The 23,094-nt window shown below is 34.0% G+C and overlaps 4 protein-coding genes across 5 annotated transcripts; 2 read left to right on the forward strand and 2 right to left on the reverse strand.

The window, feature by feature from the left end:
• Positions 1 to 3,834, forward strand: LOC18594007. The gene is made up of 4 exons (XM_007021448.2): positions 1 to 423; positions 804 to 1,199; positions 2,674 to 3,088; positions 3,388 to 3,834. Exons 1-4 carry the CDS (start codon positions 174 to 176, stop codon positions 3,587 to 3,589), a joined length of 1,263 nt encoding a protein of 420 aa, XP_007021510.2. The 5' UTR covers positions 1 to 173; the 3' UTR covers positions 3,590 to 3,834.
• On the forward strand, positions 4,269 to 11,667 carry LOC18594008. 2 transcript variants are annotated; one of them, XM_007021449.2, is made up of 12 exons: positions 4,272 to 4,577; positions 5,290 to 5,354; positions 5,904 to 6,002; positions 6,301 to 6,433; positions 6,577 to 6,636; positions 7,496 to 7,555; positions 7,873 to 7,995; positions 8,283 to 8,354; positions 8,888 to 9,025; positions 9,121 to 9,276; positions 9,902 to 10,006; positions 11,360 to 11,667. In XM_007021449.2, exons 1-12 carry the CDS (start codon positions 4,353 to 4,355, stop codon positions 11,390 to 11,392), a joined length of 1,269 nt encoding a protein of 422 aa, XP_007021511.1. In that variant the 5' UTR covers positions 4,272 to 4,352; the 3' UTR covers positions 11,393 to 11,667. The 2 variants fall into 2 exon arrangements, with proteins under 2 accessions (XP_017979509.1, XP_007021511.1); XM_018124020.1 differs by lacking the exon at positions 11,360 to 11,667 and having other exon boundaries at positions 4,269 to 4,577; positions 9,902 to 10,165.
• LOC18594010 (early nodulin-like protein 2) lies at positions 17,269 to 18,995 on the reverse strand. Its single transcript, XM_007021451.2, has 2 exons — positions 18,572 to 18,995; positions 17,269 to 18,446 (listed from the first exon to the last, which is right to left on the reverse strand). Exons 1-2 carry the CDS (start codon positions 18,744 to 18,746, stop codon positions 17,434 to 17,436), a joined length of 1,188 nt encoding a protein of 395 aa, XP_007021513.1. The 5' UTR covers positions 18,747 to 18,995; the 3' UTR covers positions 17,269 to 17,433.
• Positions 19,488 to 22,552, reverse strand: LOC18594011 (indole-3-acetic acid-amido synthetase GH3.17). Its single transcript, XM_007021452.2, has 4 exons — positions 22,135 to 22,552; positions 21,856 to 21,954; positions 20,521 to 21,371; positions 19,488 to 20,321 (listed from the first exon to the last, which is right to left on the reverse strand). Exons 1-4 carry the CDS (start codon positions 22,410 to 22,412, stop codon positions 19,765 to 19,767), a joined length of 1,785 nt encoding a protein of 594 aa, XP_007021514.2. The 5' UTR covers positions 22,413 to 22,552; the 3' UTR covers positions 19,488 to 19,764.

A 23,094-nucleotide genomic window follows, 5' to 3' on the forward strand; every position in this document is an offset into this window, starting at 1 on the left:
AGAAACATTTCTCCTTCCTAAATCAAAACCCCGAAGCAAATCAAAAACCCTACCCTTTCTTCCCAAATGAAACCGAAAGAACACTGATAAACAAAATAAAAAATAAAAAAAAGGAAAAGGAAAAGGAAAAGAGAAGAAAAGAAACCCAGATCCTAAAACCCTTCTTGGAAGCCATGAAAAGAGCTCTGTTGAGAAGCATTTCACTCACTAGCAATTTTCTTCACTCTTATACCAAAACCAGTCAAAACCCAGTCCATTCCCTCACCCCACTCGCCTCTTCGACTCGGTCTCGACTTAGGTTCTACTCGTCCGAGTCGGATTCTCCCGACGAAAAGAAGCCTGACCCAGTTGCTGAATCCACTTCATTAGCTCAAGCCCATGTCAAGGGTGTAGCTTTGGATGTTGAGGACGTGAGTACTGAAGGTAAGAATCCGGAGAAAAAAAGATTGGATTTTGGGTTTCTTTTTGTCAATTTTTTTGTGGCGTATTTGTTTGGATGATGAGAAAAGAAATATAAACTGAGTGTAAAGTTTGATGTTTTTTTCCCATTATTTTGGTCAATTTGAATTGGTTTGTTGTGTTGGTGTTCTTAGTTTGATAAAAAACTTTAAAATTTGGGTCCGAGAATTTGATCTGGGGGTCTTTTTCCTGCATATCGATTGGTAATGGTTTGTTATACGTTTGTTTGGATAATGAGAAAAGCAAAAGAAATTTTTTTTTTTGGTTTGGATAATGAGAAAAGCAAGTGGTAGTTTATTTCTTAATTACTATTTAATTTAACTTTGTTTCTTTTTTGGTGCTAGAGCTGAAAACGCGAATTGAGAAGTACTTCAAAGGGGATGAGGAGGCACTCCCCTCAGTTCTTGAGGCCATTTTGAAAAGGAAAATGCTTGGGAAGCATGAGGAGACGGATGATAATTTGTTGGAAGAAATGAGGATTCAACCAGTTGACGATGTGACGGATAGAGAGTTTGAATCAGATTTTGAAGAGTTGTACTCAACTGATGAAGAGATTGATGATTTGTATAATGCTAGGGATATAGCTATGAAGAAAATGGTCAAGGATGAGTATTTTAACATGGATGATCAGAAGTGGGATGAGATGATTAAGGAAGCGGTTCAGCATGGATATCTTAAAGACACAAAAGAGTGTGAGGAGATTCTAGAGGATATGCTTAGCTGGGACAAGCTCCTCCCAGGTTTGTCCCAATTTTAATATATCATCATCCTATGTCCTTTATATGTGTGGCTGTCTGGTTCTATAATACTTAATTGCTTTACTGTCTATGATTGACTTACTGCTAATTTCTAGCTTTTCATCTACAATACTTAAAAATCTTAAGATTATCAATCTCTTTTCTTCTGAGATGATTCATGGTAACATTTTGAAGGCTTTTTGGTATAGTGAAATGACAAGGGTGGACTTATTAAAATTGCTTGTGATTCTTATCATAATGTTGACTCTGAAGACCTGCCTCTTAGTCTTAAGCAACCCACCTTTAATTTTCCTCAAAAGTTGTTCCTACTCTGTTTGCCTTTTTGTATGCATTTTCTGAAATATTGGCCACCATTTGGTTTTTAAATGAAATTAAGTTTAGATAAAAAACTCTTAAATACTTGCTATGTTTGTGGCCGTAATGTTGATAAACGAGAAATGACCCTAGACTACTTCAATTCTCAAAAGCTAATTGCTTGTGATGACACATAAATAGTCACCAGCAAAGTGATGGCTAAGATTAAAGAATTTGTTTTATGAGTAAATATATCTTTTTCAAGTTCAATTTTAAATGTCACTCCATTTGCTCCTTTCCCGTTTAACTGTTGTAGGCAAATTGATATTTATACGATTTATTTCTCATGAATTGCAAAACTCTTACATATTAATCGTTAACAAGACAGATTTGCAGGGTGAAATAATAGGTGGATCTTGTTTTAGTTTACCATGGATGCTTTACGCCTATGTGATTTAATGTTAAAACACAAAGCTTATACAATTGAAGGAAGCAAGTTCATAGCTCTAGGATATCAATATATGAGATTTTCAATGATGGTCTTTTTATCTTATTGGCCTCTAGAGTCTAGGGTGTTTCATTTTAACTTTATATATTCTTTTAAATATGAACTGCATGGTGCTCATACACTGTAACAAGTTACGGAAGTTTCACTCAACTTGGACAACATTAGGGAAAGGGAAAAGTTGGTCATCATTTGGAGTGACTTGGATCAAGGGATAGCTAGAGCAGCTGTTGCACTTTCAGAGCATCTAATTAATTTTGGCTTGTTATAGTTCATACTTTTATGTTCAACGAATTGAAAATGTTAAGAATAAACTTTTGAATGAGAGTGACTGAGGTATATGACTTATTTGAAAGTGTTGAGAAATAGAGTTGTCTAATATTCGAAATTGGTATATGATAAATGCATGTACCTTCCTGTTTGTGGGAGTTATGTGTTGAACATTTAGTGTTTCTTTTAACAGACATTCAAAACTTGATCTGCTGTGTCCTTTTGACAGTTTTGCAGTTTGACTTTTCTTTTTTTAGTTTTTTTAATTGTATTTATGACCCTCCTACACTTGCAAGAGTCTTATATTTAATCTTCTGAGCATTATTTTGATGTTCTTTGTGAATGGATGTTTGCCAGCTGTGATTTAATTTATGTTGGCATGACCAGATGAGATGAAGAAAAAGGTGGAAGAAAGGTTTAATGAGCTAGGTGATATGTGTGAAAGAGGCGAGCTTGAAGTTGAAGAAGCTTATGAGCTATTCAAGGAATTCGAGGATCAGATGGTCATGGAATATGGAAGGATGATGGAAGCTGAGGGCCCACCCAAATTTGATGAGACTGATGTGCCTGACATGAAAAAGAACTTGGATGACCCACCTGGTGAAGGGCCAATCCTTAGGTGGAAAACACGGGTAGTCTTTGCTCCTGGTGGTGATGCATGGCATCCCAAAAACAGAAAAGTAAAGATGTCTGTTACAGTGAAGGAACTTGGGCTTTCAAAGCATCAATTTCGCCGATTAAGAGAGCTTGTTGGGAAGAGATACCATCCAGGCAAAGATGAGCTTACAATTACTAGTGAGAGGTAATGATACTGCATTTTTTTTTCCATATTGCTCATTGTTTCTTTTCATCTTCTTTGTCTTCATATTGCCCCTAGTAATCTTCTGAAACCCCAGCAGCAGGAATCGAATTACTATGACTTCTTGCACCTGGTAAAAGTACAATAAGTTGTCTTCAAATGATTCCTGACTATGTACCTTAATCAGTGCCTGTTTGGATAGGATTGATATAATTATTTTTATGCTTGTAGACATATTCTTTGCACTTCTGGATCCTTGGGGAGCTGTTAAATTTATTTTATCCATTCTTCCAACTTTTCAGGTTTGAACACCGGGAAGAGAACAGAAAAGATTGCCTTCGAACCCTCTTTTCTCTCATTGAGGAAGCTGGTAAAGCTAACAAAATGGTGCAGGAAGTTCGTGCTTCGTATGTCAAGAACAGACTTAGAGCCAATCCAGCATTCATGGAGAGATTGCGTGCCAAGACTATGAGATTGCAAGCATCTAGAACTCTAAATGCATGAGAGTTTGATCTGCAATAGTTGGCTTACTATTCCAGACAATTCGACCATGCATACTCACCTCATTCTATGGATTCATAACTCCTATGCATTGAAGCTTCTCAGGGGGTTGTTGTTGAAGCAATTATCATTGTGTTTTATGAGGCATCACTGTATTTCTTTTGTTTTGCAAATTTTGCTTAACAATTTACAAAATGTTCCTTTCATTAAAAGACAATAAATAAACTCACTTGGATGCATTTGATTTCTTTGCTCTTCCTTGCTATTTGTTCCTTCCATCTTGTTGGGCCATGTTTCAAGCATGGGTTTTTGTTTTCTGTATGAACTCTACATGCTGCAGCGGGAAAGAAAAATCAAATATTACCATTTATATATTATGTATAAAAGAATAAGAATTTATTTACATTTTTTAAAAAAATTTAGAAAAATTTTAAAATATTATGTCCAAATTTAATAGTAACAAGTAATAGAGAATAAACTTTTTAAAACATTGTCCAAATTTATACAGTAACATGTAATTTTTTTTAATATTTTATTTACTTTTAAGAATTTTTCCATGAATACCAAACAAATATAAATTTTTTATAAATTCCAAAAGGAACAATAAGGGAAGTGTTTGGTTGCAGAGATTAAACTATCCTCCTCCAAAGCTTATCCAAAAACCCAGAATAAACCCCTAATTGAAACCAAATTAAGTAAGAAAGAACTTCAACATTATCCAACGATACATGTACCTTTCCCTTCTCTTTCTCTTCGACAGGCAGCCATGTCCAGAGGAACAGAAAAGCTAATAAAGAGTGTGAAGCAATTCGCAGATAACCAATACAAGTTCTTCACAACTAGATATGGGCAACAAGTGATTGACATTTTGGAGTTTCCTATAAAAGTAGTGCTCTCTCCTTTCACTCTTGCCTTTGACATTGCTGGCTCCGCTCCTCGTGGCTTTGGCATCCCTGAGTTTATCTCCAAGCTCTCCTACACTTCTGTCTTTGTAAGTTTTTCCTTTGTCAGGTCTAAGTCTTTTGCTCAAATGGGTTGTAACTTTTTTATTCCTTTTGTTGGTTGGTATGTTCTTGTTTGTTATAATTGCAATTTGCTGAAATGGGTAATTGTGCAATCTGTTAAAGTTTTGAGCTTTTTGTTGAAAGTTGTTTTTTTTTTTTGTCTTTTTTGGTGCTCAAAATTTGATGGTATCTGTCATTTTTGTGAAACAAGTAGTTGGGTCTTTGCTAATTGCCACTTTGTTTATTGGTTTATTGCTGAGTGATGTTCTATTGAAAGATGCATTTGAGTTAAAAAATTAGTGCTCATAAATTTCAATTTATTTAGTGTCCGTTTTGAGTGGTACTAATCACCTGATGAATTGGTGGCTTAGTTTTTGACTTGTTTACCTGATGGTTCTTTTAACTTTGACATTTTCGACATAATATATGGTTGAACTTCTGTATGCTTACATTACTTTAAGTTTTTACATTTCAAAGATTAAGCATTTACAATGAAACTATAGTGTCTAGTTGCCGTATATTCCTTATAAATGCTAAATTCTGAAAGGGCATAGAAACAACATGCTGTGTGCTCCATTGACCGTGTGCATCAAATGTGCCCATGTTGGTTGTTCTTTTAATGATTTACCGTTCTAAAGGTTAGAGAAGGGGTAGCCTGACTTCATTGGTTTTAATTCTTTTTTCATGGGTTGATTGCAGGCTATTGCTGCTTTAGGAACCTATGATATTGCATTAGAGCTGGGAAAGAAGGTGATATGTCAAAGGTGCATTTCAGTATTCCTTCAAAGTTATATTTTGGATACTGCTCATCATTAATTAAATTCTAATTTCATAGAACTTGTGGCATCTTAATGTGCTACTCCAATTTTACTGTTACATAAGTTGGATTCTGGATTATTTTATCCTTCTACTTTCTTCTAAAGAGATGAAGAAGAAAGAAAACATTTTACACTTGAGATTTATTATATCATGTGGAGAATATCAGTTCTGATATTTTTGTTAAAGCAAAGACTATTTCAACTTTTTGGTGTATGTTTAATATTGATTGTTACTAAAGAAACACTAAACTTTTGGCACACACATCAACTGTGTCATTTATCACTTTGTTGAAGTAGATCTGACAGAAAATTAGAAGCCAACTTTTGTTTAAAAGCTTATGTACACATGATTTATTTCTTTACCTTTTTTCCACAACTCTCTTGAAGTTTCAGAAATGATTATTACTAGCTTGTTGTGTTATCAATAACTTGAAATTTGAAATGTAACTTTTAAATGAAATGCCTTCTTACACGAGATTGGTCTGTCAAGTTCAGGAACTGTCGAACCTGCAATGGATGGATGGCTTTGCGGTGTACTATGTGCAAAGGATCAGGGAAGGTGCACTACCAAGTGAAAAATTACACCTTGAGAAGGTAGATTAACCTCTGGTCACTGTTTTCAGACTGTACACCTGTAACTATATCTTCTCCTCATTTCTTCCATGGCATAGACCATACAAAAGAACAAGCTTATTGAGCTTGGGTACAATAGAGTTTCTTAAAGATGTTCAGTCCACAAGACACTAGGGTCTTAGGCTTGGGTGGTTAATATTTGGAGGTTGAATTGCTTTATGATCTTAGCTGACTTTGTTTAGGTCTTCAATCCTTAATCCAGCTCAATTATGGTTGTTTTATTATTTAATCGTGAATATTCTCTCTGAATCTCCTGCAGTGGGGAGAAGGCAACTGCAGAATGTGTTGCAGATGCTATTGCTGATAATCGAGCAGAGCTGGTGCACCTTCCATCCTCTATTGATCTTAATACACCATTGCCATCTAAAGACTGCCCAACTTGTGATGGAACGGTGAGTCTTACATATCTGGGCATATTGCATTTAGTTGCTGAAAGTCTTTCCTGTTCAATTCTACTATCATCCTTCATTGCTGAGTTCTTTTAACTGGAAAGTTTTGAGTTTTGATCCTTGGGTGAAACATGTGTAATTTGCAGGGAGTAATGCACTGTCCTGAATGCAAGCACAAATTACAAGTCAGGATCTCTGCAGATGATGTGAGTTGCTCTGTTTCTGTTTAGTCTATGGTATGCTTTGCATTTGACATTATGTTCTCCTATCTTGAACAAAAAAGACATTGTAAATTTCTTTGTGATCAACTGGCTTCTGTCTTTATCACTATCTTGAAACATAGAATCAATTGCAATGACTATCTAGAACCATTATGCTTTGACAATTTGTTGCATGATATATCTCAATGCTAGAAAGTGGTTCACATTGCCCTTTTCTTTTAACTCAAGCAATATATGCTTTGAGAATATGACCAGGTTTTGTTGGGGACATGCTATGGCTTTAATTACCTGTCATGTTTAATATATTATTGTCCCTTTTTGTTAAGGGAAGAAGGCTGTTATGCTGTAATTAACTTTTCCTTAAAAGTCTTATTACATTAGATTTTTGGCTTGAGATGCTATATGATGCATATTGGGATGGGATACCTTCTGAAATATTTTAAAGATACAATAATTAATCAATAAATTAACCAAAATACACCTGTAATACAAAATGTCTAAATAAAGGTTCAACTTTGATCAGAAATAATCTAAAAAGTAGCACCAGCTTGGAGATAAGAATTTTTGTTTTGGCCGGTTTAGATCTTAGAGTTTAAACCATGTGCAAACTGTATTAAAGATATGGATGAAGAAATTTTGGAGGATACGGGGTTTGTGCATTAGACTATAAGCTTTTGTTTTTTTTTTTCTTTTTTTCCCCCTTCTACTTTTGTAATTGATTGCATATCTTTGAAACATTCAACAACTCTTGTTTTAAATGTTATTCACTTCTACTAGTGTTGTAATTTTCTTGCTTATTTCATGCTAAAGTTGCCCATCCTTAAATTTGGTGTGCTTTTTGTAGATAATGGAACCTCCATGGAAAGCCTATAATATCCTAAGGAAGATGGACTATCCATATGAGGCAAGTATCATAACTTATCGCTCCTTATTTGTTCTTTTCAATGTTAAAGGTCGCGTAGGGCATTTCTATATTATTAAATAACTGAATTGCTAAGGGGAAGAAAATAAATATAACATCTCATGGTTCTCTACAATCATTAATAAATTCATTACAATACCAACAGAGTCTTATTTCTGTTTTTAAACTCATATGCCATATTTTTTATATATCTAAAGACTCAAGATCCTAGAATTTGTACGTAGATGATTACTTGTCATATAGTTTACATTCTTTTTCTTATTTAATTTGATATTTCTTGGTCAAATTTACTGTTTCAGCACATAGTTCACAGCATGAAAGACCCCAGCATTGCAGCATTTTGGTTGCTTACGCTGCCTCAGATTGTGGGTGGATTTGACTATGATGATGATGTGAAGCAGAAAATTTGGTGGCAATACAAGGTATAGGTGTTTATGATCTCACTACTTGTCTATGATATCGTTTGTAATCCTGGATAATTAATGGATAGCCATTTATGAGATTAATAGTGAACAAAATTTGTTAGAAGTCAATTTTACATAATAAATAAGAGATATAGGTATGTATGATCTCACTACTTGTTTGAAATTTATCTTCTTATTACATGATGTTTACTTTTAGCAGTCAAAGAATCTTTTATTGCATCAAATGCAGTTTGTTTAAAAGGAACTTCTGCTCTTGTAATTGCTTGAGTTTCTCTTGGATTTAGGAATCTATGCGGTATGATCAACTTCGAGATGTGGTGGCCAAGCGAAATCCTGGCTGGGAGCACTTGCAGGAAGTAAGATAATGATTTTATTTAATGTAATCATTAAATTTTTTGGTAGCATGTCTGTGATAACTTTTATGAGCAAAACATGCATGATATTGTTTATGAGATAAATCATGTGTAAGAAAACAGAAAGTCTTTGTTTCTATATGTTTTCCTAAGGGCTTGTTTGGGTGTAGAAATGCTTTCATATGTTCATTTTCCATGAAAAGATGGGGGGAGAGGTGGGGGATCTTCTTGTTATTTTCACTTTTAGCCTCTTTGCCACCTCATCCTGTGAAAGATTTTACAAGTTTTGATGAGCCAAACGTGTTTCATTTAGTTTGCCATTTTCACTAGAGTTGGAAGAGAGAAGTATTGAAATTATTCAATGACCAAACAGGCTTGGTATATTGCTGAATTGATTATTTTGGGGGATCATACCTAGTGGAGTTCTTTTGATAACTCTCCACCAAGTTGGTGCTCTATATGGTTCATACTTACAAAGTACATATAAGTCCTTTTATTTGGAAAGTTGATAATGTGAATTAATTTGACATTCACAGGCCTTGATTGCCATAGATCCTGTCCGTGCTAGAGATGACCCTGTTGTAGTGAAAAATATCCCTTATTACAAGGCCAAGAAGGCATTGGAGGCAGAAGTGATGAAACTTGATCCTCCTCCACGGCCACAGAATTGGGGTGTGAGTATCCTCTGTTGTCATATTACATAATTCATATATTTGATCTGTTTGAAACAATTGTGGCAATAATAGGACTAACTGCAGAGTGTTTGCAGAAGCTGGACCTTCCCCTAAATGCATCTTCCTGGAGTGAAGACGACCTTAAAGATCCAGCAAAACTGTATGAAATGACTGTTCTTCTTAATGCTCAAAGAGAAATTGCTGATAAACTTTTAGATACTCAGTGGGAAACAAAATGGCGTCAAGAGAAGGTTTGTAACTTCTGATTGATTCCTTCTAAAAAAAACCCTGTGTGGTATGTCAGAAATTCAATAACGACATTTATGATTTTTAAAATAGTTAATGTTTCGTAGATAATGGTTCTTCAATGGCCTCTTTACTACTGAAAGACTTGAAAAGATAAAAAGAGAACCCTATAAGTTTTTGTGATTTGTTTGTTGAAAAGTGGAATGTTGGATTTAAATTGCTTCAGTTGGGACCTTAAGGTTTTTACCCAAAGGCAAGGTGATCTCCTGCACTCATGCACATGTACCTGTACAAACATCCATGTGCCTTGCACATGCTCACAATCACACACACACATGCACATGCATGTTGCATGCTAAACTGTGAAATTGTCTGCAAGTGCATAGAGAGGAAAGAATCCATAAAGTTGGCAGAATTGTGTTATGTAAAATATGCCTCTTAGAGGAGCATGTGGTTAACAGAAAACAAACAAATACATTTAACTTGTGTATTTCAATTGCCTTTCCTCATTTTCTCTTAAAACTGCTTTCTCCATTGCTACAACTGATTCAATCTATCTTGTTTTATTGGTGTACTTACTGTCAAAACCAATATTTTTTTGTTCATGGTTTTCTGATATTTGATTTTCAGTTAAATGAGATGTTGGAGGAGAAGGTGCGTCCATACATTCAGAACATTGATAATAGTCTCCTTCCTCAGCCAATTGTAATACAATCCCAAAATCGAAATCAAAAGGTTCGAAGTTTTTTACTTTCTATGCTTACAAATGTAGTGTAATGGTCATTTTTATGCTCCTTAAATGGCCTGTTTTACATTCTTTTGTCATTGGTTGAATTCTAAAGTTGATCCCTCTATTATTTCATTTCAGTGGTTTAAGTCCCTCTACCTCAATTTTAATAAATTTAATCTTTACATTTTATTGAAAGTCAATTTAAGAACAATTGATAACGACATTAAAATTATGTCATTAATTTCGGCCATATGGCAATTTTTGTTGATTACTTGACATGAGAATTTGAATTTTTTTTGGCCACATGGCACATATTTGCTCAGAAAAGAAACCATTCATTTTAAAATATAATAAAAAATTGTTTAATTTAGAATCTAAAAAAATAATTATTATGTAATCGAAGTAAAATGTGATATTTTTAGATTGATATTTGTCCCATGGTCAAAAAATTAATTAATCTCATCATATCATGTCATTACTAAATGCCATGTCATACAAATTAACATTAAACTTTTAACTCTGTTATTAGTTGTCCTTAAATTGATTCTTAATAAAAGTGTAGGGATTAATTGAGGTAGAGAGATTAAAATTATTCAATTGAAATAAAAAGGGACCAAATTCAAATTTCGACTTTTATCATTTCATATAAGGTTCTGTTTGCTTGGTCATCATAAAATGATATATTAGTCATGGTTCTATGCTAAGAAATAAAAAACTACAAAAGATTGCTACTTGGACTGTGGCATTGCTTATGTTCGTGAATTTTTCCATTTCCATTTTATTCTGCCATTGCATTGCATGGATGCTCTAAATGTTGCTTTCTGTATTAGTGGTTTTTAAGTTGATTTCTTGTCTTCAAGATGGAGCTTTTCAAAGTAAGATGTCTCCTTGGAGCTGTGTGACCTATATGATTCTATCCTTATTGTAGCACATATTAGATATATATTTTAGGAGATTTTGTAACTGCTAATATGGTAGAAGGTCATTAAGCATGTGGACCAGTGACTAAGGCCTGGGTTTTTAGACGTACCGTATGGAAGCAAGAAGGAAGATATATAATAATTTTATGGGCTTAGTTTTTGAGTATTCCCAATTTCGGACCTACATGATATTAGATTCTTTATGTTGGACATTGGCCTAGGAACAATTTTGTCTTACACTGGATATATATTCAATGGTAGTGCATTCACAATCTATGAATGGTTTACATTTAGTTGCTATCCTGGAAACCTTATTTTGGTGATAGTGAGCCCAGTTTGATAGAAATCATTAAGCTTCAACATGTGAAGTCTTCGACTTTGCAGTGTTTCATTTTAATCGCAAGCTGTTAATGTTGGTAACTTGTGTTCATGTTGCAGAGGGCTAGGCGAAGGAGATGGTTATTTTTCTAAATCATTCCACCCATCTTTGTATCTGGTCACCACATTGGCTATACTTCTCCCATTTTCCATGTTGTATATTTTTATTTAGGCATGAAAGTTATACTATGCTTTTTCAAATCCCAAACCATTGATTATTGTTTTTAATGTAATGAGTATTGCTTGCCCCTTACAATAAGCATAGGGATATGTAGAGTCAAACATGGTTAAGGTTTCGTTCCAAAAACCAGTCTTTTTCTACATGGGAAATAATTAAAATGACATGTTGAATCGGTCCATTTGGATTTTCTGGATTGGTAGTTGTTCCAAACCTTTATTATTAAGGTAAAGAACGTGCTTGACAAGATGAAAAATGCAAGTGTGAATAAAAGAACAAAAAAAATGGAACTTTTCTTTATGATGCAGAAGGTTAAGGCAGAGGTTGGAGAAGATAGTTTTTGAGTCGAAGAACGAGGTTTTCAGACAGTTGATGAGTCCTTACTCACTAAGCTAAAAATGTCTTCCATGGGGTCAATAGAGAGATGTAGGTCTACCCTTTCTTTTAAGTTATTACGACTTGACTCAACCTACTGCAAAACCAATTTTTGAGTTAGAAGTATGAGTTTTTCTATCTACTTGATGATTGATAACGAAGGGGTTGGCCCCAATCAACTTGGGATGGAACTTCCAAGAAATGATCATCTAGACAAAGCAAAACTGTAAAAAACTCCAAGCTTGGGCTAATGGTTACGCCTACCCTTGGAACAAAGAGTCAGCCTCATTCAAGTCTTTTTCCTTAGTTCTCCTGTTTATCTGCCCGCTTGTGAAGTTCCTGCATGCAATAATTGAAGGAGATAAAATTCTTACATTTGTCAAAAACACAAGCAGGGAATAACTGGTCAGTTTTGCCGACACGATGGCAACAGGGCCAATCACATCACTTTATCTAATCACGTTCAAATCAATAAAACTTTTGAATAATTCGAAAACAATATTACAGAAGCTTTGTTTGGCTCCATCTTTGGCCTTTCTCTTACCAACAAGCTATTTGTTTCCACACGATTTCCATGAAATAAGCTACTTTTTCTGATGTTTCTTATGGCTCGCGTCTTCTGGCAATGGCTGTAGATTTTGTTTCTTTTCTGGTGTTCTTCGTTTGCTTGGGGCTTGTTCTGCTGTTCCTTGGTCTGTTTTTATGTCTTCCTCTAGATTGAGTCTTGGTGTTTTATATCGATTGGATTGGTTCTGTGTTGGGTATCTGTTTTGTTCCTAAATAGAGAACTTTATGTTCCTTTTCCTTATTAATAAATTTATTATACTTTTCAAAAAAAAAGAAATCAATAACAAAATCAAAAGTAGTGCACAAGAGCATAATTAAATTTAGGAAACAAGACGACTACAAGAATCATAAAAGATGGACCACTTATGAAGACACAAGTTACATTTTCATGATGTGTAATAACAATTGGTAACAATTGCTCAATGCATTTTAGAAGGCATTAAAACAAAAAACAAGAAAATTGCCCTAAGCTACATCTATGTGATGCCAAGAACAAAGCCTAATTAAATATAGACAAATGAAAGTAATTGTTGGGTTTTAGATTGTCAATCCATACAAAAAAGGCATCATTCTCCAACAAAAAGGTGAGCAATCTTTCCCCTAAAACCAAACACATAATCAAACTTCTCTCAACAAAGGGTAGACAAATACGGTGAACCCAAATAAAACGATGTCAGCGGTAGACAAAATAAAACCCAAAGGAGCCATAAACACCAAAATTTATACCAAATAAGTGAAATTACATCATATTCTTTGGACTAACTTGTTGATTCCCTCTTTTGATTCTTTTCCCTATCAAATGTTCAATCTTTGCTTGCAAAAAAAAAAAAAAGTCTTTCTCGATTCTTCCTTCTAATACTTTTCCCTATCTTCAATGTCCGATTCAAACGATTCTCCCTCTTTGGATTATTTTTGTTAACTTGGTTTAATTTAATTTAGGGTTAGTGTGTTTTTAAGGTAAAATTTGAAGTGTTTCCAAATTTAATTTTTTTCAACACCAGCAATTGCTACATCAACATCTGCCACGTCAACACAAACTTGTGATTTGTTTAGTCAATGCCACATTAATATCATCACCTCACTTCGACACATAATCAACGCTACATCAACTTAATCAAAATACCATATCAATATACTTAAACTGTGAGAGGGTTAAGAATTGAATTGACACAAATTATTGTATAGGAATTAAATTTATACTTTTTGTAGAGTATAGAGACTAATTATACTCATCAGCTTAGCTAAAATGCCATGTCAGTATATTTAATTGTTAAATGAAAGGGGTTTTACGTTAGGGAAAAGTTGGGTCCATTTTCATGCCATTTGCCATGATCTCATGCTTTTACCCAAAAGATAACTTGTGAAATAAAGGAAGACTTAACTTAAAATTCATAACATCTCTTACTAATGTGAGATCTATAACACTTAAATGACAAACAGAAATCAAAAAATGATTCAAACTTTTGTAAGTACTATCATACAAACATTAATAAATCGGATCTCATCAAAACTCTGCAATCAAAATGTTTTTGGATGGAAGTAGTTTGAGAAATCCTCATTTTACACCCCTTTTGACAAAAAGAAAAAAATATTACATTAAAAAAAACACTCTATTAGCGTTAGAGTGATTGTTTAATAACAAAAGTTTTCCTAAGTGAATAAAAAATGATGTAATTACGCAAATATAATTATTTTGAAAGTGGTGTTGCTTCAAAATATGTTGGTCTCTCTATTAAGAAAATAAAAACCTATCTAGTAATTCCTATTTAACGAAGAGTTATAATTTTGAAAATATAATAACTATAAGTTGAAAAATTGTAAATTAGTAATCTTCTTAAAGTTAATTTTTAATAGATAAAATTCAACCTTTATAAATTGAAAAAGAAAACCCTTTATATCAAAAGTTGTCTTGTCAATTTGTTGACGTGGAAGTTTTACGCGGGGAGAGGAGTCTTCTCGACACTTCCTTCTTTGTATTCTTCGATTAAGTTAGAGACAATGATGCGACTGTACATAAACAAAGATAATGTCATGACAATGATTTTTTTTTTGTTTTTTTGTTTTTTTGTTTTCTCTCTCTACAATGTGAAATTTATCACTGTTCTCAATTATTTTTAAATCCAGTTTAATAAAAAATGTCAAAATTAAATTATTAAATTAAAACAAAAAACTAAAATCCCTAAATTAAGACACCAAATTACTTTTCTCATTAATAGAGGTTTCCAATCCAAATGGGATCTTGATAAGCGGAAGAATGTTTATATTTTTATATTTTTTAAATATTATATTTTATTACAAATAAAATATTGATGAGCATTAAGTGAAGGGCATGTGAGTGGAAAAAGGTTAAAGGAAGCACAAGAAAATTTGTCATGGATTGGTGCTCGATCGAATGTATTCCATTTGAAGGCAATGATACTTTAACAATGAAAAGGACTTTGATTATCTTCTAATAATAATTACACCACAGCAACAACAAATTAAAAAAAAAAAGAAAAAGAAAGGAGAATGTTGCTTGAGATGGAGATGTGAAACATAAATTCCAGTGTGGGTCTCTCTTGCTTTTACTCGTTTGGTAGATAAAGTCTTGTTGTTTTAACCATCATCATGGAACTTTGACAGATGATCAAGCCAAGAATATGTTGGTTTTATGGGGTTTGAATGGGCGGTAATTTCTCTTAAAGGTGGTTTTCCAAATTTTTTGGTTCTTGGCCATGTACCTCCAACTATCACCTGATGAATGCTTTCTAGGTATAAAGAAGATGAAGAACAAATCCTTAGTCTCTTTGATGGAGGAATGGAAAAATCTAGTGAAAAGTTTAATTCTTATGAGGAGATTGAACAAGAGTTCAGGTTCGGAAAAGATGACTTAATTTGGATCAATCATGCTGTTGATGGGGCATAAAATAGATCAAGGCCTAAGTTCAAATGTTTACTTATATGGGAAAGACATTTTTACATTAATTCAGATTTTCTTCGATGTGGATATTTCTGTTTCGAATTTATATTTTTAATTTAAAAAATATATTTATTAGATGAAAGAAAATTTTTTATTTATATACTTAAAAGATCTATTCTGTCTCTCTCTAATACTTTGGAATGCCGACAAGTTATTTATTTTCATTTTCTTATATCTTTCGTACGGCTTTTAATTTCCAACCGACTGTGTTTATGGCTCATAACTCTTTTAGTGTGCCCAGTCAACAAAGTTTGTCCAGAAGACTTGCAAAGACAAACCCCCTCCTTCAGAGAAGCTACCCGGACGCCTATTTCACTTCTTGAACATTCCCCAGACTCGATCATTAAGTCAGTCAATGCTGGAAATTTGCAGGAAGTGTTGTATGGGCTTCATTCCCTCCTCCATTGACCCCAACAAATTGAAGAATTCAAGCATGTTTTTTGTGTACAGAAAAGTGCAGGTATAACTACCATTATGATTAGTCCATCAGCCTAAAAGGGAAGATTTTGATTGTTTAGGTAATTAATCAAGAAGAAGTAAATGTAAAAATTGATGGTTAAATCAAACCAAAATAGGGTCATAAAAGATTTGTAATTATGTCAATTTAATGGCATTTAATAGAATTAAAGTAAAAATAATTTTCATTTGACATTGAATCTCTGATTTTATGCATGAAATCTTGAACTACACGTAGATGACAGAATCAATTGGCATAATCAAGGCCTGTCGGCTTTAAATAATTTTTAACTGAGTGCATAAATAGAGGGAAAAATCAGATTGGTGATGCACTTTTAATAAATAGTAAAACCCTTAATTCACAGTTTTGTTTTGGTACATAAGTGAATATGTTCAGAAAATAAGTGAATCTTTGATATTTTGGAAGGGCAAAGCTGACTCTTTCTTGTTAGGAATGTTAATAAATTATTTTCTTTAAAAGGAATGGTTGATTGAAAGATGTAGAAACCATACACATATATATGAAACACTTATTAGCTAATATTTAAGCTATTGATTAAAATTTATTTTTTAGATACTTGAACTTGAATCTTATTATTTGATAAGGTACTTTAACCCTATTATTTGATAAAGTACCCGAACTCTATAAATACTCAATTAAACTTTTTAATTGTAATTCGAATTCGTATTAAAATATTCTAAATACTACTTGTTAAACACCTTATTAAAATAAACTTAAAATCAATTTTATATGTACATTATTAATAAAAATTAAATCAATAAATTAAAAATTACTTCATAAAAAATAAATTAAAATTTAAAATCATACTTAAAACAATTAATGAATTTTAATATATTAACTTACATATAAAACTAAAATTTTGCTACTAACTAAACCCTACTCGAACCTATGACGAATAGTAATTTTACTACTTGAACTTATAATGTACCTTAATCTTACTTAATCGGGTCAGTAATGCAAGATACATGATTACAAGGTACCTATTAACATCCTTAGGATTGGATGTTAAAATATCATAAAAAATACAAATAATTAACAATAATGTCATATTAAATGTCCGTCAGAGATTTAAATGTGTCCAATTATAATTTACATGGTAAAATCTTTTATTTCTAGGAAAAACTATAAATTAATGAGAGAATCATTTGCAACCCAAAATAAGTATTTAGCAAAAAAAGAAAAAAAATAAAGGAAAAAAGAGCTTTGATACTTTTCATTTTCTCAACAGAGAAATGAATGATGAGTATGACATAATTAAATTGCATTCCCATTTCTCAATCGCAACTTCCTTATCTCAACCGTACGATTACGTTTAATAGCCACAAATCATGAAAATGTTACAAAAAGATTAAATGGTTCTCAGAACATATAATAGAAGGCAAATAAGATAAAGGAGAAGCAAAATTAGAACATAATACACGGAAAATATAAGGTTTAATCTCTAAATATGTTCATTAAACATCATAAAATTAATAAAAAACATATGATAATAGCTAAGATTTAAAAAAAAATCAACTATAAAAATTCCCATATCAAAAACATTAATTTTTAAACCTTCACTAAATTATTCAATATTCCTAAATGGCACCCACAAAGCTACCAAATACCATACTCAACAAGACACTGCCTGCTAAGACCGTTGCACTTGAATAAGTTGCAGTGGCAAATGACGTGGAAGGAGCCGGAGATCCTGTTTGTCTTCCAGATGGTGCCTGAGAACCTGTTGGTGATGGTGATCCGGTTGGAGAAGGAGAAGGAGCTGTTGGTGGACCTGGTGGGCTTATGACCGTTGGTGACTCAACAGGGGCATTGGAAGGAGATGGAGTCAGAGCTTGGGGTGCTGCTGACTGTGGAGATGGAGGAAATGAGGATGGTGTAGGTGAATTAGGAGACAAAGCTGGCGATGGAGATGTTGCTTTAGGAGGATGTGCAATAGGACCATGAGCCATTGGTGACAGGGCTGGTCCTAGAGATGGAGAAATATGGGAAGATGGTGCTGGCGTTGGAGATGATTCACTGGGAGATTCAGCAACAGGGGAAGGGGATGTGGGAGCCAAAGCTGGCCCTGGAGATGATGCTTTGGGGGGTTTTGCAACAGGGCCATGATGCTTGGGAGAGTTTGCTGGCCCTGGATAAATGTGGGAAGATGGTGCTGGTGTTGGAGATAATTCTTGGGGAGGTTCAGCAACAGGGGTTGGAGATGTAGGAGCCAAAGCTGGACCTGGAGATGATGCTTTAGGAGGTTTTGCAACAGGGCCATGATGCTTGGGAGACTGTGCTGGCCCTGGTGATGAATATGGGGATGATGCTGGAGGCTTGATAATCGGAACAGGGTACATAGGAGGAGCTGCTTTTGGGGGATGAGTTGGTGATTTTTTCTTTCTCTCAGCCATAACAACGGTGATCAGTTTCTGCCCCTTTGGGCAATGACCCTCTTTCCCACTGATGAAAAAGAAGGGACCGGAGTGAGGAAATTGAAACTCAGAATTTCCACTGTCCATTTTCTTTACAGGGTTCGTTCTGTTGCACTTGTAGTAATCATCTTTGTGTACCAGCAAAACTGAGTCTGATCCTTTCTCATATTTGAAAGCTACCCAAACCAAAAACATAATCCACATACCAAAATCAAATCAAGTAACAGAAGAACATAAAAATGGTTATGAAAAACCAGAAGGCCAAAATGAATCAAAACATTCAGCAAAGTAAAAAACTTACTCAGAGTGTCATTGACTTGGAACCTTTGTCTACCAGCCCAGTCATTGTACTTCTCTTTAGGCTGCAAAACCCAGCCATCTTTGCCACCAACATAGAAGTTTCTGTAGGCTTGAGAGAAAGAGAGAAGGTAAGCAAAGAAAACCAAGAAAAGGACGAGAGATTTCTGAGACATCATGCTTAGTGATTATATATATTAAGAAGCTCAGAAGAAAGGCAAAGACATATATGATTTTGTGTTATGTATGTGCTTTTATATATATAGGCAAAGGAAAAATATGCAAAGAAGCTTCAGAGAAACGTCCCAAAACCCAAATTTCTCGTTTTTGGAAGTTAAGGATTCTTGTGAATATGATTGGGGAGAAAAAAGAGAGTGGAAACTGAAGCTAAATTGTTACTTATCAATTGAAGAAAGAAAGTAATTTAGGAAGGAAAATAAAAAAGAAGAAATAAAAGTGCTGTCAAACCAATTTAAGGTACGTGTTATTATGAACTCTGTTCAAATCTTCTGCCTAAAATTTTGTCCAAACACGTGGCAAATTAATAGGAATTCAACTAGAATTTTGGAATTTAATGCAATCAAGGTGTTGGGTTTTAATTTAACCTCAATTTATTAGTCTTACTAGTAAACAGCTCATGTTGAGTCGCAGGTTTAGCTTGACTAAGAAGGGTAAAAGTATTCTTGATCAAAAGAAATACGAAAGAAGAAGGTAACACTTAGCAATCATTGAGGTTTTGCAGATGAATCCTGGAGTCTTGCTAAAAAGCTTGTCAAATTTCTTTGGTAGGATTAATAAAGAGCAAAACAGCATATCTTTGTCTAATAGGTGGGGTGCAAAGTGCAGACTAGCTGCAATTATGGGGTTAGCTACTTTGGTGGATGGACCCAAGTCCTAAACTTGAACTTTGTACAAGAGAATTTAGTCTTTAGGCCTAGCCTTAATTGAGCCATACCCGAACAAATTAATATGGGACATCAAACCAAAGACAATGTAGGTATTCGCTTCCTCGATACCTTTTTTGTAATTATGGGTCTGATGCATCAATGCATATCAACGCAATTAGCAGAATGGCTAATTAAGTACTCACAGAACTACATATAGGATCAAGTTCTCCAGTAACTATTTTAACCTTGTCAAATTACCTTCCTAGACAATTTATCCTTCATACCAAACAAACATAGGAATGAATACAAATCAAAACTGAGTTTCCACGCTGAAAAACTTTCCCATCACTCTGGAATCTAAAATCTTTATGGCTTGCTTAGATTTGATGCAACTAGGTCCCTTGTATTGGCTCATAGAAGCTCCTTGTGATACATAGTAATCCATTAGGGCATCAAAAGTTCCCTGTTTTACCACCCTAAGCTCCAAAGGTGCAATTATATTTTCCTTCCTATACATTCTGTACGTGTAATTGAGTGACTCTTCCATGCTGAAGCAACATTCTACCATTATCTTGGGATCAGGCTCTTTCATGTCATTGCTTTCCTTCATCTTAAGTTCCCAAAATAATATGTAGTGACCTGGTGTTGATGAAGTATCAGCATAGCTAGTGTACCCTGTCAACAGAAAGCCAAGCGGATCAAGAAGAGCCTTTGCTTTTGTCACTGCCCTTAAGAGGTCTACTTCGCTTGTTTTTTCTGCATCAATACTTAGAATTACATTTTGTCGCTCAACAAACTGGAATTGAGGTGCATTATTGTAGAAACCCGTTGCCATAAGAATATCTCCAACTTTGTACCGGTATAAGCCTGCAAAAAACAAAGAATCCAATGAGATCGCATGAAACTAATAAAATATATTTTGTAGAGAATTGTTCATAACCTATGTGACCCTTTATATAAGAAGTATAATATACAATTAGTACATGGCATTCAATTAAATAAAAAAAATGGAAGGTTAAGTGATGAGAATGTATATATATGATTTAAATCTGAAGAGGAATTTTGCCTGCAGAAGTTGTGACAACCAGTTCATAACATTGACCAGGCTCCACATTCACAAGATCAACAGGTTCAATAGCTTCAATGCTGCTCATCATTTCCTTGGACTCTTGGCGTGCAACACTATTAAACTGAACCTGATCCAGAAACATTGTTAGACAATCTTTCTTCACAGGAAGGAATTCAAAGTATGCCATATTGGAGAGGAAGGTGTAAGAGACATCAGCAGGCTTGCTTAGAGGTTCTAAATTGATCCCACACATAGCTTCAGAACAAACATAAGCACTTGACACTAAAGGGAGCCCTCCACTGTAGAAATCGAGTGCTGCAGTATATTGACTCATAACGCCTGTAGCAACAGCACCAATATACTTTGCTTTAGGCCAAAGCTTTCTGATTATTCCTTCCCATGATTTACAACCACATATATTTTCTATTGAATCAGCCAAATCTGGATTAGGCTTCATGATCAATGACAGAGCATTTTTGCATCCTGAGTCACTGATCCAACTGCTTAAGTGACCTGTTTTTATGTTGTAGCATAGCTCTTCCCAGTGATCTTCTATAAACTTGATAGCTCTTACCATTGCAGATGCAAAGATTGAGCCAACCGATACAACCTTATCCCGCTGTATTAAACCAACAAGTAATTGGCAATACATGCTCTGGTTGATGTCTGAACAAAAGATTGTCTCAATTGGGCTTGTGTAACGCATGGACACAATGTTTCTAAAGCCACTGTCCTTGAATATGCTTGTTGTAGCAGTTGTTGCCAGTAGGCCAGATGGAGTTTCAATCTCTGGTTTGGTAAACAAAAGTTGCATACTTTTTCCGGCTTTATCTAAGTCACCAAAGTGCCTGTAAATGGATAAACTCAACCACTATTGTTAGGTTTACTCATGTAAAGATCTTGGAAGTTGATCTGAAGCACAATAAAACAATAATAGGTATCCATGAATTTTCTTTAGGCAATCTTTCTACTTTAAGAAAAAGTGTAATCTAGCTTCCATTCTTGAACTTCTATCTGTGTTATACTGTTTTGTAAGTACAATTAAAGAAAATTATTGACATTGTTACTTAATTGTGTGCTTAGTGGTCATATTTGACAATCAAATGACATTGATGGTACAGAATTGAATATCTTTTCAGCAAAGCACCAAAGCGCCCCTAAAACAGAGTGGAAACTTAATGATTCATGAGTTTTTGCAGGAAGTTGATAGAACTTGATTATGTGCTAGTGGAGATATAATTTATTGACAGATGAGAAAGCCTAAAATTATAGACTAAGAGTATATATCAAATACTATAAGCTATAAAAGAATGGGGCTAATTAGTTTCTCACTTGTTCATCACAGATCCCATTAGGGTCTGAAATAATGCCCCTTTGTCCTTTTCAGCAGTTGAAGGTATCAGCTTTGGTTGTCCTCCTGAAGTTCCAGTGCTGCATCAAAGATGATTGACTAACTATTAGGGGGAAGCAAGAAAAACAGAAGAGTATCTGAACATTTAATAATAATCAGTGCGTGTGTTCTGATGAAAGAGCAGCTTCGAATCCCCATATCTAAAATAAGAAAAAGGAAAGGAAAGACTAGAAAGCCTAGGGTAGAAGGAACAAATTTACCTTCGATAGAACCCAGTGACAGGTTCAGCTAAAAGGATATCTGATGACTCCCCATTGGCGATCCGATGGATGTAAGGCTCAATATCATCATAGGTAACAATGGGAACATTCTTTTTGAAGTGTTGCTTGTCGCATTGGCCATTTAGGAAGCCCCTTAGGTATTCTGTTCCTGCATTTCGATTAAGTATGTCCTCCAGTACCTGTTCTTGTATTTGGTAAGCATCGGTGGTCAACTTCTCCAAAATCTTTAAGCCAGCTTGGTGCCTATCTGCTGCCATCTAGCAGACCAGAAATGGAGGAAATGGTAAAGACCCAACTTGGCTACTCGTAGCTCTTTTCAGTGGATTTTTAGTCGCTGATCAGCAGATACGACGTCTGAATTTTATCTCCTAAAGTAGTAATTGAAAACTTGACAAAAGTGATGCAGGGGGCAGACGGAATCAGACAGCAATGGCCCACGGCTTTATAGCATGTTTGACTGGGAGGAATGGCTTTATTCTCACAGAATTTTGCTTCTTTAATTTAATTGAGAAATAGTACAAAGAATAACCATTAGAAATAATTATAAAATTCTCTTAAACTAAGAAATAACTAATATCAATTTTTCCTGGTATTAGTTATCCCATAATTAAAAAATAAACTCAAAAAATAATTAAGATCAAAATACTCTCTACGAGTTTGAAAAATTACAACTCTATTTTTATAAAGTATTAATTTTTGCTCTCTTCTCTTTCTCTTCTTTGATTCAAATTTTTAATAAAATATTAATATTTTAAAATATTAATATTAAATTATAAATAAAATATTAATATTTAAATTATCAATTATCAATAAAATAAATTCTAGATTATTACTATTTAAAAACAAAATAAATTAAAAATAAATAAGCATAATATCATTTAAATTATATATAAAATATTAATAATTAAATAATCAATTATTAATATTTTAAATAAATTA

This window comes from Theobroma cacao, chromosome 7, assembly GCF_000208745.1.
Source record: "Theobroma cacao cultivar B97-61/B2 chromosome 7, Criollo_cocoa_genome_V2, whole genome shotgun sequence".
Classification (NCBI taxonomy): Eukaryota; Viridiplantae; Streptophyta; class Magnoliopsida; order Malvales; family Malvaceae; genus Theobroma; species Theobroma cacao.

Excerpts from the sequence above, each read along its gene's own strand:
- LOC18594007 (XM_007021448.2), top strand. The coding sequence starts at position 174 with ATGAAAAGAGCTCTGTTGAGAAGCATTTCACTCACTAGCAATTTTCTT. Across the intron at positions 424-803 it reads TGAGGACGTGAGTACTGAAG|AGCTGAAAACGCGAATTGAG; the intron begins GTAAGAATCCGG and ends TTTTGGTGCTAG. Across the intron at positions 1,200-2,673 it reads CTGGGACAAGCTCCTCCCAG|ATGAGATGAAGAAAAAGGTG; the intron begins GTTTGTCCCAAT and ends TGGCATGACCAG.
- LOC18594008 (XM_018124020.1), top strand. The coding sequence starts at position 4,353 with ATGTCCAGAGGAACAGAAAAGCTAATAAAGAGTGTGAAGCAATTCGCA. Across the intron at positions 6,434-6,576 it reads GCCCAACTTGTGATGGAACG|GGAGTAATGCACTGTCCTGA; the intron begins GTGAGTCTTACA and ends TGTAATTTGCAG. Across the intron at positions 9,277-9,901 it reads CAAAATGGCGTCAAGAGAAG|TTAAATGAGATGTTGGAGGA; the intron begins GTTTGTAACTTC and ends TTTGATTTTCAG.
- LOC18594010 (XM_007021451.2), bottom strand. The coding sequence starts at position 18,746 with ATGATGTCTCAGAAATCTCTCGTCCTTTTCTTGGTTTTCTTTGCTTAC. Across the intron at positions 18,447-18,571 it reads CCAAGTCAATGACACTCTGA|CTTTCAAATATGAGAAAGGA; the intron begins GTAAGTTTTTTA and ends TGGTTTGGGTAG.
- LOC18594011 (XM_007021452.2), bottom strand. The coding sequence starts at position 22,412 with ATGGCAGCAGATAGGCACCAAGCTGGCTTAAAGATTTTGGAGAAGTTG. Across the intron at positions 21,372-21,855 it reads ATGGGATCTGTGATGAACAA|GCACTTTGGTGACTTAGATA; the intron begins GTGAGAAACTAA and ends ATCCATTTACAG. Across the intron at positions 20,322-20,520 it reads GGTTGTCACAACTTCTGCAG|GCTTATACCGGTACAAAGTT; the intron begins GCAAAATTCCTC and ends TGTTTTTTGCAG.